An 18,735-nucleotide genomic window follows, 5' to 3' on the forward strand; every position below is an offset into this window, starting at 1 on the left:
ATAGAATACCCCCAATAGAGTATCTGCTCCCTTCCTGTTCCTGACTTCCACCCATACTGACTCAAAAGAGGATCCCGCTACATTACCCACCCTTTCTGTAGCTGTAATAGTATCCCTGACCAGTAATGCCACCCCTCCTCCCCTTTTTCCGCCCTCTCTATCCCTTTTAAAGCACTGAAATCCAGGAATATTGAGAGTCCATTCCTGCCCTGGTGCCGGCCAAGTCTCTGTAATGGCCACTACATCATAATTCCATGTCTGTATCCAAGCTCTCAGTTCATCACTTTTGTCGAGATCCTTCATCTGAAAACTGTCTCGCTTTTCAGGAATTGTCCCTGTCAGTCCTGTCTTGCAATGAACCAGCCTCTTCTCTCTGTTTCTTTTATACTCCGGCCTGTTTACTGTGTTTCTGATCCCACCCTGATGTAGAAATGGCTGCCATTCCTTCCCGTTGAACACTTGCAGCAATATCATGTTCGTTCAACACACACAAAATGCTGGAGGAACTCAGCAGGCCAGGCAGCATCTGTAGAGACGAGTACAGTCGACATTTCGGGCCGAACCGCTGCAGCAGGACCGTTCATCACTGAGAATGGCGCGTGTAGTGGACAGTCTCGGTACTGCAGGGACTCGGCAGTTCCCCGAAAGCGAAACCATTCTGAATCAGGAAGTACCGGGCGTTAACATGGCTTCGAAACGACAGGTCGAGAGTTTAACCGAGGAGGTAATTTGTCCCATCTGCCTGGATTTCTTCACCGAACCTGTCACTCTGGAATGTGGACACAACTACTGTCGCTCCTGTATCACACAGTGTTGGGAAAGGCAGCAGAGAAACTCCTGCCCGGAATGTAGAGAGGAGATTGCAGACCGCACCCTAAAGATCAATCGGGCCTTAGCAAATCTGTCTGAGAAAGCTCGAAAACTAAACCTGAATCCGAAAGAGAAGCAAAGTAAATTTTACTGCGAGGAACATGAGGAAGAACTGAAGCTGTTTTGTGAGACGGACAAGACACTGATCTGCGTGATCTGTGTGACTGCGCGGGAACACAAGTCCCACAACTTCATACCGGTTAAAGAAGCTGTTCAAGTCTACAAGGTAAAAACAAATCACTTTCGATCGTCTGTTTCTGTTGTACCAAGTATTGTGTCCAATCTATTCACTCTTTAATTCCCAGGATCGGGTTAAATCTTCCTTCGACTCTCTGACAAAAAGCAAAGCAGACTTTGAGGAAATGGAGCAGCAACAGAAGGAGAAGATTTCCGGAGTTCGGGTGAGGCTTCTGAGCAGAATTTCTGATATTGTCCCCTTTAGTGTAGAATAGCTGAATATTTCAGCTCCAGTGGCCTGGGCTCAATCTGACATCTGGTACTGTCTGTGTGGAGTTTGCATGTTCTCCCTGTGACCACGACAGTTTCAGTCACATAAGTTGGTTAAATGGTTAATTGGTTCCTGGAATTAACCCCATTGACTCTTCAAAGACGGCACCGGTGAACCTCAGCAATGTTCTGCGGGCTGCTGACAAAACTAAATGTATTTCTTCTAAATTGCCTCTCACTGTAAACTGTAGTCTGTAATTTCCTTTTAAGCAACACACTTCTCAAACGTTTTAACTAATTTGCAATTTTTCTATCTTCTGAAGCACTCTGTGGACATAGCTGTCAAACATACAATTATGGCACGTTTAAATAGATGAAGGTTAAATTTCTCACTTTTCACCCTTAAGCCATGACTTCTGGTTGTATTCCCATCCAACCTGAGTGGAAAAAGCCTCCTTGCATTTACCCTACCTATACATCTCATAATTTAATTAGGAGCCTTGCTTAATCTTTCCTGTAGATAGGTGACCAAAATTGCACACAGTACTCCAAATTATGCCACAACAATGTCTTCTACAACTTCAACATAACATCCCATCTCCTGCACTCAAATCATTGATTTATGAAGGTGAACGTGCCAAAAGCTTTCATTGGATCTTATCTACCTGGGACACTACTTTCAATGGATTATGGGGTTGTATTCCCAGATCCCTTTGTTCTACCACACTCCTCAGTGTCCAACATTCACCATGTTGGACCTACCCTGGTTGGTCCTACTGAAGAGGAAAACCTCACACTTGTCTGCATTAGTTTCCATCTGCCATTTTCAGCATGTTTCCCAGCTGATGCAGGCACCTCTACAAGCCATGATAGTCAGTATTTTATTCTGACAGGTGCATACAGATTTTGTACTCTCAAAATTTTCCTTCTGAAACCCTCCCATTTTCCAAGTACAGCTTTGCTGGAAAACAGACTGTCCGAATCCACACTTGCCTGATCATTCTGATCCCATCAAAACTGGCCTTTATCCAATTCTAAATCTGAACCTGGGGACCAGACATATCTCTTTGCATATTTACTTTGAAAATAATGGCTTTGTGTTCAAATGATCCAAAATGTTCCCCGACACAAACTTCTGTCACCTGCCCTGTCTGATTCCCTAACTGCAGATCCAGAATTGCACACTCTCTTGACAGGACTTCTGCATACTAATTAAAGAAACTCAATTGAATACATTTGACAAACTGTCCTTTTACAGTATGGGATTCCTAGACAATATGTGGAAAGTTAAAATCACCTTCTGCAACAACCTTGTGTTTCTTGCAACAAATCTCTTTACAAATTTGTTCCTGTAAATCCCCCCCTCAGACTGTTGGGTGGTCTTTAATATATCCCCATTGACACGGTCATACTCAGTTCCACCCCTAACAACTCACTAGCTGAGTTCCCTAGTCTGTCCTGACGGAGCACTGCCGTGACATGTTCGCTGATTAGGAATGCCACCCCTCCTTTAATCCCTCCCACTCTGTCATGTCTAAAACAACGGAACTCCGGAATACCGAACTGCCAGTCCTGTCCCTCCTGCAACCATCTCACTAATGGTGACAAAGTCATAATTCCTGGTGTTGATCTATGCCCTGAGCTCGTCTGCCTTTCCTACGATACTTCTTGCATCAAAATATACGCAGCTCAAGACATTCGTCACACAATGCTCAAAATTTAGATTTCTGACTTTGTCTGAGATCTTACCAGACATCTGCCTCCACAAAGTTCCTACAAACTGTTCTGGCACTCTGGTTCCAACCTCCCTGCAACTTTAGTTTAAACCCCACCATGCAGCATTAAAAGACCTTCCCGCTAGGATATTAGTAACTCACCAGTTCAGGTGCAAACCACCCCTTCTGTACAAGTCCCACCTTCCATGGAAAACAGCCCAATGTCTAAAAATCTTATTCCCTCCCTCTTACACCAACTCCTTAGCCATGTGTTAAACTGTATAATCTTCCTATTTCTGGCCTCACTAGCACGTGGCATGGGGATTCCTGAGGTCACAACCCTGGAGGTCCCACCCTTTAAGTTCGCACCTAACTCCCTGAACTGTCTTTGCAGAATCTCGTCATTCATCCTACCCACGTCATTGGTACTGACATGAACCACGACTTCCGGCTGTTCACCCTCCCACAAGAGGACTCTATCTGAGATGTCCCAGGCCCTGGTATCCGAGGAGGAACTTATTATCTGGGAATCTCGTTCTCACCCACAGAACCTCCTGTCCGTTCCCCTAACTAACGAATCCCCTATCACCACAGCGTGCTTCTTGTCCTTCCTTCCCTTCTGAGTCACAGAGCCAGACTCAGTGCCAGAGACCCGACCACTGTGACTTTCCTCTGTTAGGTCAAGAGCCCACCACCCCCAGCAGTGTCCAAAGTGATATACCCATTCTTGATAGGGATGGCCACAGGGATACTCTGCACTGGCTCCTTAAAACCTTTCCCCTTCCTGACTGTCACCCAGTTTCCTGTGTCCTGCACCTTGGGTGTAACTACCTCTCTACATGTCCAATCTATCACCAATTCAGCCTCCCAAATGATCGCAATTAGCAAACAGGCAACAGCCGATCCTGATGACTTTCAACTAATGGTTAGGGACTTCAATCAGGCTTGTTTGAAGAAGACTTTGCCTAATTATCATCAGCATATCACTTACAGCCCCAGGGGTCCAAATACTCTTGCCCACTGTCACACTGTGATGAGGAAAGCTTCCCTAGACCGCATGTCCAGACGCATTTTGGGAAATCTGATCATTTGGCCGTCCTCCTCCGACCTGCATCCAGGCAGAGGGTGAAGAGCAAGACTCCAGAGATGAGGACAACACTGAGGTAGTTGTGGGAGGCTGAGGAGCGGCTGCAGGTTTGCTAAAGTCGGTAGACTGGGCCGTGTTCAAAGACTCAACAGACAGTCTGAATGAATAAATCACGGCTATCAAGACTTTATAAAAACAGTTGTACACAAGTTGTCCCCACAAAATAATTCAGAATTTTCCCTAACCAGAAACCTGGATGAATCAGATCAGTAACATTCTGGTCTGGCAAATTACAAGTTTCAGTGGCTGAGATGGGAGAGACTGCACACACAACAACTGTTGCCCGGGTGCTTCACCAGTCACAGCTTTATGGGAGAGTGGCAAAGTGAAAGCCACTGTGGGGAAAAAAAACTCACATGAAATCTCCCCTTGAGTTTGCCAGAAGGCATGTGGGAGGCTCTGAAGTCAGCTGGAAGAAGGTTCTACGGTCTGACGAAATGAAAATTGAGCTTTTTGGCCATCAGACTTTACGCTATGTTTGGTGTAAGCCGAACACTGCCCATCATCAATAACACACCATCACGACTGTGAAACATGGTGGTGGCTGCATCATGCTGTGAGGATGCTTCACTGCAGCAGGCCCTGGAAGGCTTGTGAAGGTAGAGGGTAAAATGAATGCAGCAAGATACACAGAAGTCCAAGGGGAAATCCTGATACAGTCTGCAAGAGAACTGCGACTTGGGATAAGGTTTGTTTTCCAGAGAGAGAATGGCTCCCAGCAGAAAGTCAAATCTACACAGGAATGGCTTAAAAAGAACAATGTCCAGGATTGGCCAAGTCAGAGTCCAGTCCTCAACCCAACTGAGAATTCATTGCTGGACTCGAAAAGGGCTGTTCACTCACGATCCTCATGCAATCTGACAGAGCTTGAGTACTTTTGTAAAGAAGAAGGGGGAAAAATTGCAGTGTCCAGATGTGCAAAGCTGATAGAGACCTGTACACACAGACTCAAGGCTGTAATTGCTGCCAAAGGTACATCTACTAAATACTGACTTGAAGGGGATGAATACTTATGCAATCAATGATATTGTGTTCTATATTTATAATTAGATCACTTTGTACGGATCTGTTTTCACTTTGACACAAAGGAGACTTTTTCTGTTGCATAGTGTCAGAAAAAGCCAAATTAAATCCACTGTTGAAAAACAATAAAACATGAAAACTTCCAAGGGGGGTGAAAACCTTTTATTGGCACTGTACATCAGAACGCTCTTCACTGCCAACAGCTCGGCCCCTCAAATCTAATCAATAAAATTCATGTCCTAAGTCTCAATATCTCCTTGGCAACTGGATCCTCATTTTTCAGACCGCAGTCCATTCAGATTGGTAAAAACATCTTCACCATTTCCCTCAGTGCAAGAACACCACCATGTTATGTGTCAGCCCCCTGCTCTACTCACATTATGACTGGAAGGTGAAGTGCAACTCCAGTGCCATAGTTAAGTTTGCTGATAACATCACAGTCATTGGCTGAATGAAGGGTGCTGACAAATCAGGATATTGGAGGGACATGGAAAATATGGCTGAGTGGTGTCATAACAACAACCTCTCACTCAATATCAGCAAGACCAAGGAGATTATTGACTTCAGCAGGATGAAACTGTAGGTACATAAGCAAGTCCTCATTGGCGTATCAGAGGAGGAGAGGGTCAGCAACATTAAAGTCCCACGTGTTATCATTTCAGAAGATCTGTCCGAGTTCCAGCACGTTCGTGGCGTGACAAAGAAATCTCGGCAGCACCTCTACTTTCTTAGAAGTTTGTGAATATTTGGCATGATATCTAGGACTGTGACAAATTTCTATAGATCTGTGGAAGAGACTATATTTACAGGTTGCATCATGGCCTGGTATGTAAATGCCAATGCCTTTGTACAGTAAAACCTACAAAAAAGTGGATCCAACCCAGTCTATCACAGGTAAAGCCCTCCCCACCATTGAGCACATTGACTTGGAGCGTTGTCACAGGAAAACAGCATCCTTCATCATGGACCCAAATCATCTAGGCAATGATCTGTTCTCGCAGCTGCCATTGGGAACAAGGTACAGGAACTTCAGATCCAGCACCACCAGGTTCAGGATCAATTACAACTGAACCATCAGGCTCCTGAACCAGTAGGGATAACTTCATTCACCCGTCACTGAACGTTTCCCACTGAACTGGACTCACGATCAATGACTCTTCATTTCACATTCTCTATATTGTTTATTTATTTATTTATTATGATGTTTTTTTTTGTCTTTCTTCTTGTATTTGGACATTTGTTGCTTTTTCTTTGCACATTGATGGGTGCAGTCCTTCATTGGTTCAATTGTGTTTCTTGTATTTAACGTGACTGCCTGCAAGAAAAGGAATCTCAGGGTTGTACATGGTGATACATCTGTACTTTGATAATAATCTTGCATTGAACTTTGAGATGAAGATGGGGTATGTGATTCAGGTCAGAGTTAATGGGCACATGAGGGAGAAATAGGATCAGGACGACATGAGGAAATGGGATTGATGCGATTGCTCTGAGAACCAAAATAGATTTGATGATTTGAACACACACCTTCCATGTCAGAAGGAAGTACAACAAAACAATATAGTAAATTAATCTGACGAAGGGTCTCGACCTTAAACGTCGACTGCACCTCTTCCTATAGATGCTGCTTGGCCTGCTGCGTTCACCAGCAACTTTGATGTATGTTGTAGTAAATTAATCTTCACCTTTCACTTGACAGAAACAGTCACACATCCTTCAGTCCCACGTCACATCACAGTTTGCTGAACTGCACCAGATTCTCACCGAGAAAGAGCAGCGCATACTCAGAGATCTCAGGGAAGAAGAGGAGAGGATCCTAAATCCAATGGAGAAAAATCTTCGAGAGATTCAAAAGAATTTAAATTCTATTCAGGAGGAGATCTCAAGGTTACAGGAACAGATGGATCAAAAAGAGAATGTGATATTTCTCAAGGTGAGAGATTATATTTCTGTTTGCTTTTGTAAAAGTAGACAAAACTGTGATCAATACATTTGAAGTAACTGTGACATTTACAGTTGGTTGTAAACTGATTTATGACAGAGAAATGTTTCAGAAGTTCAGGACTTTTGTTGTCCCAAAACTGGACTTCCACAATATTGGTATGTCAGTGGACCATCTGCAATCTTCTTGTGAATGAGTTACTCTGAAGATAACACTGAACCGGTGATTGTTTCCTCAATTCCCATATCAAACATCCCTGAAACTTACATTAATATCTAGTTGCAGTCACACACTGTGAGTGTGTCTGGTGCCGTGGGTGTGAGGGTCTCTCTGTCAATAAGTGAGAGCAAAGGATCAATTCCAGAATGTGACCCACACATCAGATTTATCATCAATAGGTAAATGTGCTTTCTATTAGGTTAGAGAATTAAGGGAAACCTACACTGTTTTTACATTTTCAGAAATACTCCTGGTCATTTACCAAGTGGTTCTGTGTTGTTCGTACATGCGTGTGACTGTAGGAATGTGAATTTACAACATCTTGTAATGATTTGGATGAAATTCAGGATGAGGACTGTAAGTCTCAGTCTGTTCAGATTTGTGTTTTATTTATTTCAGGAGGAAACTCGTCGAAAGAGGAGGTAGGATCTGCTCTTTGCTGAATCTCTGTATGGATTTGTAAACCAGTTCAACATTGCAGTTCATAACCAACAATTTTATATTTGCAGAATTAGTGATGACACCCAGCAATTCTCAGTGACAGATGGTGTCCTTCCAGTTGAAAAATTCGATTACCTCTATTTGTTGAACTCAGCGTTGAGAGAAACACTTGATGACATTAATCGAGGTAAAACTTACACTGATTCATTTGTCCTTATTTACGAGACACAAGTCATTAGAATTAGAAGCAAAGATTGTCTGTAACAATGGGCTGAAGGGGAATTGTAGTTTTATTCCAGCTTTAATCCTACGTGCTGGGAAACATCAGTGTCACATTGTCAGCTGGAGATGTCTGACCCCTGAACACACAGACACAGGGGCACAATACAACCAATACACGGGACTGTTAGATGTCCCACTGCATCCTGTTCCCATCCAGACTGTACAAACCCGACAGGACACAATTCTGAACCCGACCACATAATCTGGGGATTTAATATTCATTTAATGACATTACAGGGAATAAAGGCCAGTCACTGTAGCGTAGTGGTTAGTGCAAAGTTATTCCAGCTCTGGGTGTCAGATTTTGAGTTCAATTCCAGCACCATACGTAAGGATTTGTATGTTCGTCCCTTGACCGCATGGGTTTCCTCCGGGTGCTCCGGTTTCCTCCCACAGTCTAAAGATGTAGCTGTCGGTAAGTTAGTTGGGCATTGAAAGTTGTCCTGTGGTTAGACTCGAGTCAAATAGGTGGGTTGTTGCTCAGTGTGGCTTGTTGGGCTGGAAGGGCCTGTTCCATACTGTATCTCTAAATAAAATAAAGCTTGTATCAGTGTGGCGTCCAGTATTGTCAGAAAGATACACATGAGACCCTCGTGAGCCACTGACCCTGTCTGACCTGTCTGTGACTGCAGACTCAGCTCTGCCCCCTGCTGGACTCACGAGTCTCACTGTTGTTAACAAACCACCACATTGAATCATTGAATCAGACTGAGCCCGGACACACCAACCAGGATTGACCCCGGTCAAGATTTCACCAGCACCTCCTATTTTGTAATGTCATATGTTCCAAAAAGTAATTTGCTGAACTTATTTTCCTCAATTCCTTGGATTCCGTGACCTCCCTGGGAAATACAGATAAGAAATATCAATTTAAAACCACTTCGTTGGGCAATGGCTCCAGATTGTTCCTTAAATAGACCAATTCTTTCATGAGCTACTCTTTCATTTAATATACATATCGAACCCCTTAAAACTGTCCTTTACCTCAATGCCGGAGTGATCACATGTTCACTTTCTGCCCTTAAATTTCCCTCATCCGTATACTCCTCTGTCTCTGAAACTCCTCAGGTCAGAGATCTGTGACCAGGCAGTTCTCAGAGTTCAATCCTCCCTTGTTCACTCTTTGTGACCAGAGTCTCCACGATGTATTTTCTCAGTTCCCTCAGTAACCTGATCACTCTGTGTCTGTGCTGACCATGAGACCAAATTAAACTAATTCCACCTGCCTGCCCACGTTCCACATCCCTCCATTCCCTGCCTGTTCATCTGTCTGTCGAATCACCTCTTAAACATTGCTGTTGTATCCATTTCCTCAATACTCCTATTTATTTAACCTGGCATTCAACAGACATGTTTCGTGTCTCCACTTTATCCCATTGTGAAGCACTTTGAGTTACATTGTTTGTACGAAAGGTGCTCTGTAAATTAATTCTTATTATCATTGTACTTCTATTTTTCTCTCAGCTCAAGCTGGTAAAGCCTGAGGTACGGGCACGGACAAGCCACTAATTTCTCAATTGCTCGGAACTTTCGACTATTCTAGTGGTGTTTAGTATTGTGGCCTTCTGAAGATTTACAGAAATATTCCCGTGTGGAACTAATTTGTCAATGCTATTATCTGGTGACTTTGGGATGATACCAGTTGTAGACATTACGAATAGTAATAAATGATGATGTATTTATTATTATTATTATTATTATTATTGATACTGCAAAGCCAAAAACAAGCATTTGGAGGAACGCAGCAGGTCAGGAAGAATCTGCAGAGACAAAGAGATGGTCAAAGTTTCAGGTGGAGACCCTTCATCAGAGTCCTGCCTCTCTGGTCTCTTGTGAGACCAAGTGAGACCTCACCAAAGTTTCAATGGCTGCAACAGGACTTGCCAACTTCCACGTTCAATGCCCTGACTGGTGAAGACAAGCTTGTCCTACACCTTCCTGACCAGACTCTGCACTTGTGTTGCCACTTGAGGGAGCTGTGCTCTTGGACCTCACTGCTCCAGGTTAAACTCCATCAGCCATTTCTCCATCCAGATCTCCAACTGATCCTTTCGTACTGTACCCTTCAACAATCTTCTTGCTATCCACAACTCCACCAAATTTGTGCCAATTCAAGTGTGCAGGCCACATATATCACTCACCAACAGAATTACCAGCACTCCAGACAGAATAACACTCCTCCACCACAGTCCTCTGTCTTCTGTGGCCAAGCCAATTGTGAATCCAATCGACATTCCTGTTTAGTAATATGGATACGTTGCAAGACATAGCAACACATTTGTCTTAATTCCCAATCTCCCATACCTGTCTCCATGGGAAGTACGTGAAATGCCTCTCCCACGTCCTGTGACTCCAGATATCAACGACCACATTGATCCTGAATGGGCTGAACCCCTGGATCAGGACTGAGAGTGGAATGTGGGTGATGGGGTGGTGGAGGTGGGTTTGTGGCAAAGGGGACAAAGATCTTCTGTTACCATCTGCATTAACAGTTCATCCACATGCTTCTCACCACTGGCCCATCCGGTTCTGGTTCCATCTGTCATTCATCTCTCTCCTAATAGTTCCCATTATCACCTCCTTTACTGATAATGTTCCTTCACACTCTCTCCTTGCTCCATCTCCCTCTCACTTTATCCTCTCTGACTCCCCTCACCACTCTCAGTTCTGATGTAGGGGTTTGACCCAAAACGTCAACAGTCCGTTTTCTCCCACAGATACTGCTCGACCCACTGCGTTCCTCCAGCAGATTATGTGAGGCCTGATAATTTGATATATTTAAGGTGGATTTAGAGAAACTTCTGAAAGATTGAGAGATTGAGGTTTTGGGGAACTGGTACAGAAGAGGAATTGATACCGGTATCGATCAATCACTGTCACATTGAATGAAGGATCTGTTCCTGTGTTGTACTGTTCTGTGTTCTCTGTTCAGACGAATGAGAGGAGATATCAGGGAAACACAAAATTCTTCCCGGGTTCAACAGACGGGATGTAGGGAGGATGTTTCCCCTGTCTGAGGAGTTGAGGGTCAGGGGTCACTGTCTCAGGATGGATGAACCCTCTGAGGATGGGGTAGCTTTGGAATTCTCTGCACCGGAGGCTGTGGGGTCTCAGTCATTCAGTTCATTTAGAGTCACAGAGTCAGCGTCTTACAGCACAGAAACAGGCCCTTCAACCCATCAACTCTGTGCTAACCTATTTACCTATCTATACTCATCCCATTCGCTGGCATTAGGTCAGTCTCCTTTTGTGTCTTGTGAACTGTAGTGTCTGTCTGAGTGTCTCTTAAACACAGTGATTGTATCTGATTCCATCATCTCCTCCAGCAGCAAGTTCCAACATCAACCACTCACTGTTCAGATAGACTCACCTTAAACTCCTTCCTCCCACCTCAGACATGTGACCACTTGTATTTGATCCCACTCCTGTGAGAAGAAGATTTCAACCATCTGCTCCATCTGTGACCCGGCTTTAATGGATTGTTGCGAACAGACTAACAGATTTGGTAAATGTTTTGGGTGGATAATTAGGGAATTCGTGTAGGAGTATGGTCTTGTCGATTTGCAGATTAACCCAACATTGGCCTGGCCAGGAGTTCAAATTTGGATATTTCCAGATGTGGAAATAGATTTGTCATTACTGGGGATAGACAGGGTCTTGTGGGTGATGAGATGGTGTCTGGTCATTTATGGCAGCAGTATTTTGCCCTTTTTGCCTATTTTCACCGATGGATCTAAAGACCCAGTCGATAGTGGGTGGGGTCTGTGATATTTATCCCCTGGTTTAGTGTCGAGTTGGGGAAAAGGCTGACACGAGGATTATCTGTCCATACAGCAGAAGTTATGGCCATTATCATTAGTTTGATGCTGCTGCATGGGCAACAGCCGGTTCTTCAGATCTTCCCACACGGGCTTGCACCCTGGAGAGGACACAGTCCACCAGAGGTGTAAATCCATAATCCCCTGGGATTGATGGCTGCCTATGAGTTCAGGAGAGGGGCCATTTGGGAAGGAATGAGAGGGAAGATGCTTGGTTGGCGAGATTGGGGTTAGGACACACAGATTTTCACTCCACTTTGGTGCTTGTTGGTAAGTATGGGAATGAGTCGTGTGATTTTTTTGAAGGTATCAGAGACAGTGGAACATGAGATCATGATGTGCCACAGATATTTGGTAAACGTAGGAAGCTGTTTAATCAATTATTGGGTAGATCTGTGGTCCCTGGGCTGCAGGATATTCTGGCACCTGAAGCAGGGATGGATAAGTCATGTAGGACCGTTGTTAACTTTTTAATTAAAAGAGGTTTGGGAGGCAGGACCTGATCCCTGTGACAGCTCCTATCACACTCCAGTCCAGTAGGTGGCGGTAATGCACCTTCCTGATCAGTGCGAGCTGCCATTAGCACAAAAGTCAGTGGAAGGAGAAGGTTCGGTGCTCAGTTGTCAGCTGGACTCTGGATTCTCGTCTCAGTCTCGTATCGTGTATCGATTCTCGTCTCGGATACTCCAGCACCTGGGTCCTAACCATCCTCACCTCGGACTCTCGTTACAATATGTGTATCATCAGTTGGTACGGGTGAGGGGCCAGAAGACTGTAGGGTGGCTATTGTTGAACATTTATTTATGATAGACTATCGGGAAAAGCCTGGGAAGTACAGACCGGTGAGCGTAACGTCCGTGGTGGGTACATTAATGGAGGGGATTCTGAGAGACACGATCTACAATCATTTGGAAAGGCAAGGACTAATCAGGGATACCCAGTGTGGCTTTCTGCATGGATGAAGAAGACCAATGATGGAAAAGCAGGAGACATTGTCTACATGGACTTTAATGAGATATTTGTAAAGGTAGTTTATGGTAGAATATTCCAGAGAATTAGATCACATGGGCTACACTACCATCTGGCCAATTGGATACAGAGCTGCCTGGGTTGTGACCTGTGTCCAGTGGTGTTCTGCAGGGTTGGGCGCTGGTCCACTGTTTTCATCATTCATATGAATGATTTGGAAGTGGGAGTAGGTGACATGTTCTGTATGTTTGTGGAGGACTCTAAAATTGTTGGACATTGATGACTGGAGGACTTCATAGTCATAGTCATAGTCATACTTTATTTATCCCGGGGGAAATTGATTTTTGTTACAGTTGCACCATAAATAATAAATAGTAATAGAACTATAACTAGTTAAATAGTAATATGTAAATTATGCCAGTAAATTATGAAATAAGTCCAGGAGCAGCCTATTGGCTCAGGGTGTCTGACCCTCCAAGGGAGGAGTTGTAAAGTTTGATGGCCACAGGCAGGAATGACTTCCTATGAAGCTCTGTGCTGCATCTCGGAGGAATAAGTCTCTGGCTGAATGTACTCCTGTGCCCACCCAGTACATTATGTAGTGGATGGGAGACATTGACCAAGATGGCATGCAACTTAGACAGCATCCTCTTTTCAGACACCACCGTGAGAGAGTCCAGTTCCATCCCCACAACATCACTGGCCTTACGAATGAGTTTGTTGATTCTGTTGGTGTCTGCTACCCTCAGCCTGCTGCCCCAGCACACAACAGCAAACATGAGAGCACTGGCCACCACAGACTGGTAAAACATCCTCAGCATCGTCTGGCAGATGTTATAGGACCTCAGTCTCCTCAGGAAATAGAGACGGCTCTGACCCTTCTTGCAGACAGTCTCAGTGTTCTTAGACCAGTCCAGTTTATTGTCAATTCATATCCCCAGGTATTTGTAATCCTCCACCATGTCCACACTGACCCCCTGGATGGATACAGGGGTCACCGGTACCTTAGCTCTCCTCAGGTCAACCACCAGCTCTTTAGTCTTTCTCACATTAGGCTGCAGATAATTCTGCTCACACCATGTGACAAAGTTTCCTACCGTAGTCCTGTACTCAACCTCATCTCCCTTGCTGATGCATCCAACTATGGCAGAGTCATCTGAAAACTTCTGAAGATGACAAGACTCTGTGCAGTAGTTGAAGTCCTTGGGTTATAAGGAGAGGCTGGATAGGCTGGGAATTTTCCCTGGAGCTTAGGAGGCAGCCAGAGGAAGTGCAGAAGTGGGTGCTGTTATATATTCTTAAATAGAATTGAACTGGTTCAAGGATAGGAAAGGGTTAAAGCAATGATGGGCAAACGGGACCAGCTCGCTGAAACAATTTGGTCAGCACGAGTGAATTTGGCTGAACAGCCTGCCTTACCTCCTCTTTAAATGCCTCCAGTATTCACTCACCCCATCCTCATCTAACTCCGGTGTTGCTCCCCCCCTTTCTCATAAACATTTCCACTGGTTATCTTCCTTTTTCCTTTCTCTTGTTGAGTTGGCTTGCAGGTACAACAGGATATTAAAAAGGGAAACAGAATGTTTGCCTTCATTGCTAGAAGGATTGAATTCAAGAGCAGGGAGGTCATGTCGCAACTGTACAGGGTATTGGTGAGGCCACACCTGGAGTACTGTGTGCAGTTCTGGTCTCCATACTTGAGGAAGGATATACTGGCTTTGGAGGCAGTGCAGAGGAGGTTCACCAGGTTGATTCCAGAGATGAAGGGGTTAACCTATGAGGGGAGATTGAGTCGCCTGGGATCATACTCTCTGGAATTCAGAAGAATGAGAGGGGATCTTATAGAAACATACAACATTTTGAAATGGATAGATACGATAGAAGTAGGAAAGTTGTTTCCATTCGGTGAGACTAGAACTCCGGGACATTGCCTCAAGATACAGGGGAGAGGAGTTCGGATTGGGATAAGGAGAAACTGTTTTTCCCAGAGAGTGGTAAATCTGTGGAATTCTCTACCCCGGGAAGCAGTTAAGGCTTCTTCACTAATTATATTTATGATGCAGTTAGATAGATTTTTACATAGTAGGGGAATTAAGGGTTATGGGGGAAAGTCCGGTAGTTTACGGACAGATCAGCCATGATCTTATTGAATGGCGGACAGGCTGGATGGGCCGAATGGCCTACTCCTGCTCCCATTTCTTATGTGAAACATCCATCGTCCATCTCCTTCCACATCTGCTGCTTAAACCACTGAGTTTCCTCAGATTTTGTTAATCCTCGCAAACGTTTTAGTTGTCGATCCACTGTGTTTGTGTAAAACCCTGGGAAAGGGTCCTGTCGGCCACACGACTGAGCCTGAGGCCCAGCGGCCTCTCCCCCGGTCCGATCCTGGGGCCGCGCTGCCCGAGTCTGCCCCCGATCCCCGGGGACTCTCTAATTCTCTGCTTCTCCCCCCAGTCTCTGTCACCCTGGATGTGGAAACGGCGAATCCGTGGCTCGAGGTGTCTGAGGATCGGAAGAGTGTGAGACGGACCGAGACCCGGAGGAATCTCCCTGACACCGGGAAGAGGTTCACAGACCGGGCTTGTGTGCTGGGATCGGAGGGATTCACATCGGGGAGACATTACTGGGAGGTGGAGGTGACGGGGAATCGGTGGTGGGATCTGGGAGTCGCCGCAGAGTCTGTGAAGAGGAAGGGATCGGTCACACCGAGTCCGGAGACCGGATTCTGGATCATCGGGCGGTTTAATGACGAGATGTGGGTTCTCACCTCCCCTGACTCCCGTCTCCCTGCCGGTCCCATCCCCGGGAGGGTGGGAGTTTATCTCAGTTACCAGTCCGGGACAGTTTCATTTTACAACGCGGAGACCAAGTCCCATCTCCACACCTTCACTGGGAATAAATTCACGGAGAAACTTTATCCTTCATTCGCGATTGGATATGAAAACGAGTGGCTGAGAATCTGCTCCGGTTCCGCTCCGGGTCTGTAAACGGGTGGGGTCCGGGACCGGCGTCAGGAGTAAGTCAGTGTAAATATAAATGTGTGGAGAGTGAAATAAACACGATTTGAGAATTATCGATCCATTAATTTTAACTCTTTCACCGCATTAGCCGGGTGAGCAGCCAGAAGCCGTGGTCCATATCGGTACCAATGACCTGGGTCGGGCGAGTGACAGCTTCTGCTCAGCGAGTTCTGTACTAAGTTAAAGGGCTGGACCTTCAGGGTTGTGATCTCAGAATTGCTCCCTGTGCCATGTGCTAGTGAGAACTGGGAAGATTATACAGTTTAACACGTGGCTGAGGATTTGGTGTAGGGAGGAGGGTATAAAATTTTTGGATCATTGGTCTCTCTTCCAGGGGAGGTGGGACCTGTACCACAGAGACTGTCTGCACCTGTACTGGAAGGGGATTCATATGCTTGTGGGAAAGTTTATTAATGCTGCATGGTGAGGTTTAAACTAGAGTTGCAGGGGGATGAGAACAGCGAGTGGAGAAGTTGTTGAGACAGATATTGGTAAGACCTCAGACCAAGTCAGGAATCAGAATGTTGAGCGTGGTGTGACTGGTATCTGAGCTGTGTAAATCTCAATAAAAGAAGTACCGTAGGAAAGGGGGATGAGCTCAGGACATGGATCAACACCTGGAATGATGATATTGTGGTGCTCTGGGAGGGGTGTGGTCGACAGCTGCTGTGAAATAAGAAAGGTCTGACCACATTAATGGGATTATATTACAGACCAGCCAACCATACCGGGGATTTAGAGGAACAAATTTGTAGAGAGATCACAGACCGTAGCAACAAACATAAGATTGGTAAAGTAAATTATTTTAAGTTTCTACATATTGACTGGTTACCAGAGGATTGGAGGAGAGCCAATATTGATCCACTGTTTAAAAAAGGCTCCAAACAAAACCCAGAAAATTATTGACGTCAGTTGTGGGAACGTTATTGGAAGGTATTCTAAGTGACTGGATGTATAATTTTTGAGAGACATGGACTGATTAAGGATAGTCAGCATAACTTTGTGTGTGGTCGATCAAGTCGAACCAATCTTACAGTTTTTTAATGAAGTTCCCAGGAAAGTGGATGAAGGCAAGGCAGTGGATGTTGACTACGTAGACATTAGCAAGGCATTTCACAAGGTCCTGCATGAGGGGTTGGTCAAGAAGGTTCAGTCGCTCAGCGTTCAAGATGAGCTAGTAAATTGGATTAGACATTGGCTTTGTGGGAGAAGCCAGAGAGTGGTAGTAGATGGTTAGATGGATGCCTGGAGACTGGAGACCTGTGACTAGTGGTGTGCTGCAGGGATTGGTGTTGGGTCCCTTGATGTTTGTCATCGATATCACTGATCTGGATGATAATATGGTCACTGGATCAGTAAATTTGTGAATGACACTGAGATTGGGGGTGTAGTGGACAATGAGGGCTCTGCATCAGCTGGAGAAATGGACTGAACAATGGCAGATGGAATTTAATGTCAACAAGTGTGAGGACAACCGGGGTAGCTCTTACACAGTGAATGGTCGGACACTGAGCAGTGTGGTATGTTACGTACCCCATAACGGGTTAAAAGAACCAGCAGAAATGGAACACAACTGGAGTCTGGTTTTGCTGTTAACAAATGCTATTTATTAGTAACTGCGTAATAAAGTAACATAAAACCAGATAAATCAAGCAGGTTAACAAAAGTTATACATTTATAGGTGTGTAAATATCAAACCTCAAACTTAGGATGGTATTTGATACGGTCTTTCGATGGGAGGTAAATGAAGTCAGTTCAGTTCGTGATATTGAGTTGAGTCGAATTGAGGAGAGAGAGAGAGGTGTTGTGGTACACAAGTATGCAGATACCATCGATCCTTCCGTGGTTCTCCAACTCCTTTAAGGTCACCGACTGTGACCACACTAATGGGACCGTCTTCACGTGGTAAAGCGATCAACCCAGGCAAGGGTTAAACACACGGATAGCTTTTCACCAGTCACCCTCTTACACGCACTGATAGTCACGGATCGACTCTTCTTAATCGATCCTCAGCCGCACCCTTGTGGGCACTTAAAAGTTCAGTAGCATCTGCGTGTATTCTCCTGTGTGTCTACATGTGTCTACGAAAGAGACAATTACGCTGATTTAAATACTGGTGCACGAAACACCAGCTGTCCATCATGTAGCTCCTCCCTTCCGTCACCATAGCAACTCACGAGCTGCTCGATGTCTCTCTCTCTCTCTCTGAAACAGGGACACACTCTCTCTCTGTTTAAAGGGACAGTCCATAATGAATAATCCTTAGGATTCCGTCACAGGTAGAGCAAAGTGATCTGGGAATATAGGCCAATGATTTGTAAAAAGTAACGTCACAGGTAGATAGGGTCATAAAGAAAGCTTTTGACACATTGACCTATCGAAATCCTGTATTGAGTACAGGAGATGGGATCTCATGTTGAAGCTGTATAAGATGATGGAGAGGCCTAATCTGGCGTATTGTGTACAGTTTTGGTTACCTGCTTACAGGAGAGATGTAAACAAGGTTGAAAGGGTACTGAGAAAAATGACAAGGATGTTGCCGGGTCTGGAGGACCTGAGTTATAAGGAAAGATAGATTAGGTTAGGACTGTACTCCGTAGAATGTAAACAATTGAGAGGAGATTTGATCGGGGTGTACAACATTGTGAGTGCTTGTCACTCTCACTTTCAGCTTCCACCACTGGCTAGCAGTTTTGTGAAAAGGAGAGCTGAGTGTGTAAGTCTCTCGACACGCCCTGGTGCTCGTGAACCAGAGCCCCAGATATGGGTAAATATCCCCACTGCCTCGTGAGCAGCCTCGGGAGAGACAGAAGCTGCGGGAATAAACCCAGACAGCAAA

The 18,735-nt window shown here is 45.0% G+C and overlaps 1 protein-coding gene across 1 annotated transcript; it reads left to right on the forward strand.

Moving 5' to 3' along the window:
* The first annotated feature begins 649 nt into the window (after positions 1-649).
* On the forward strand, positions 650-15,938 carry LOC134346604 (zinc-binding protein A33-like). Its single transcript, XM_063048040.1, has 6 exons — positions 650-1,096; positions 1,176-1,271; positions 6,902-7,135; positions 7,763-7,785; positions 7,873-7,991; positions 15,331-15,938. Exons 1-6 carry the CDS (start codon positions 686-688, stop codon positions 15,861-15,863), a joined length of 1,416 nt encoding a protein of 471 aa, XP_062904110.1. The 5' UTR covers positions 650-685; the 3' UTR covers positions 15,864-15,938.
* The last annotated feature ends 2,797 nt before the right edge of the window (positions 15,939-18,735 follow it).

The sequence above is a fragment of the Mobula hypostoma genome, chromosome 5 (assembly GCF_963921235.1).
Source record: "Mobula hypostoma chromosome 5, sMobHyp1.1, whole genome shotgun sequence".
NCBI lineage: Eukaryota > Metazoa > Chordata > Chondrichthyes > Myliobatiformes > Myliobatidae > Mobula > Mobula hypostoma.

Excerpts from the sequence above, each read along its gene's own strand:
- LOC134346604 (XM_063048040.1), top strand. The coding sequence starts at position 686 with ATGGCTTCGAAACGACAGGTCGAGAGTTTAACCGAGGAGGTAATTTGT. Across the intron at positions 7,786-7,872 it reads GAAACTCGTCGAAAGAGGAG|AATTAGTGATGACACCCAGC; the intron begins GTAGGATCTGCT and ends TTATATTTGCAG. Across the intron at positions 7,992-15,330 it reads ACTTGATGACATTAATCGAG|TCTCTGTCACCCTGGATGTG; the intron begins GTAAAACTTACA and ends TTCTCCCCCCAG.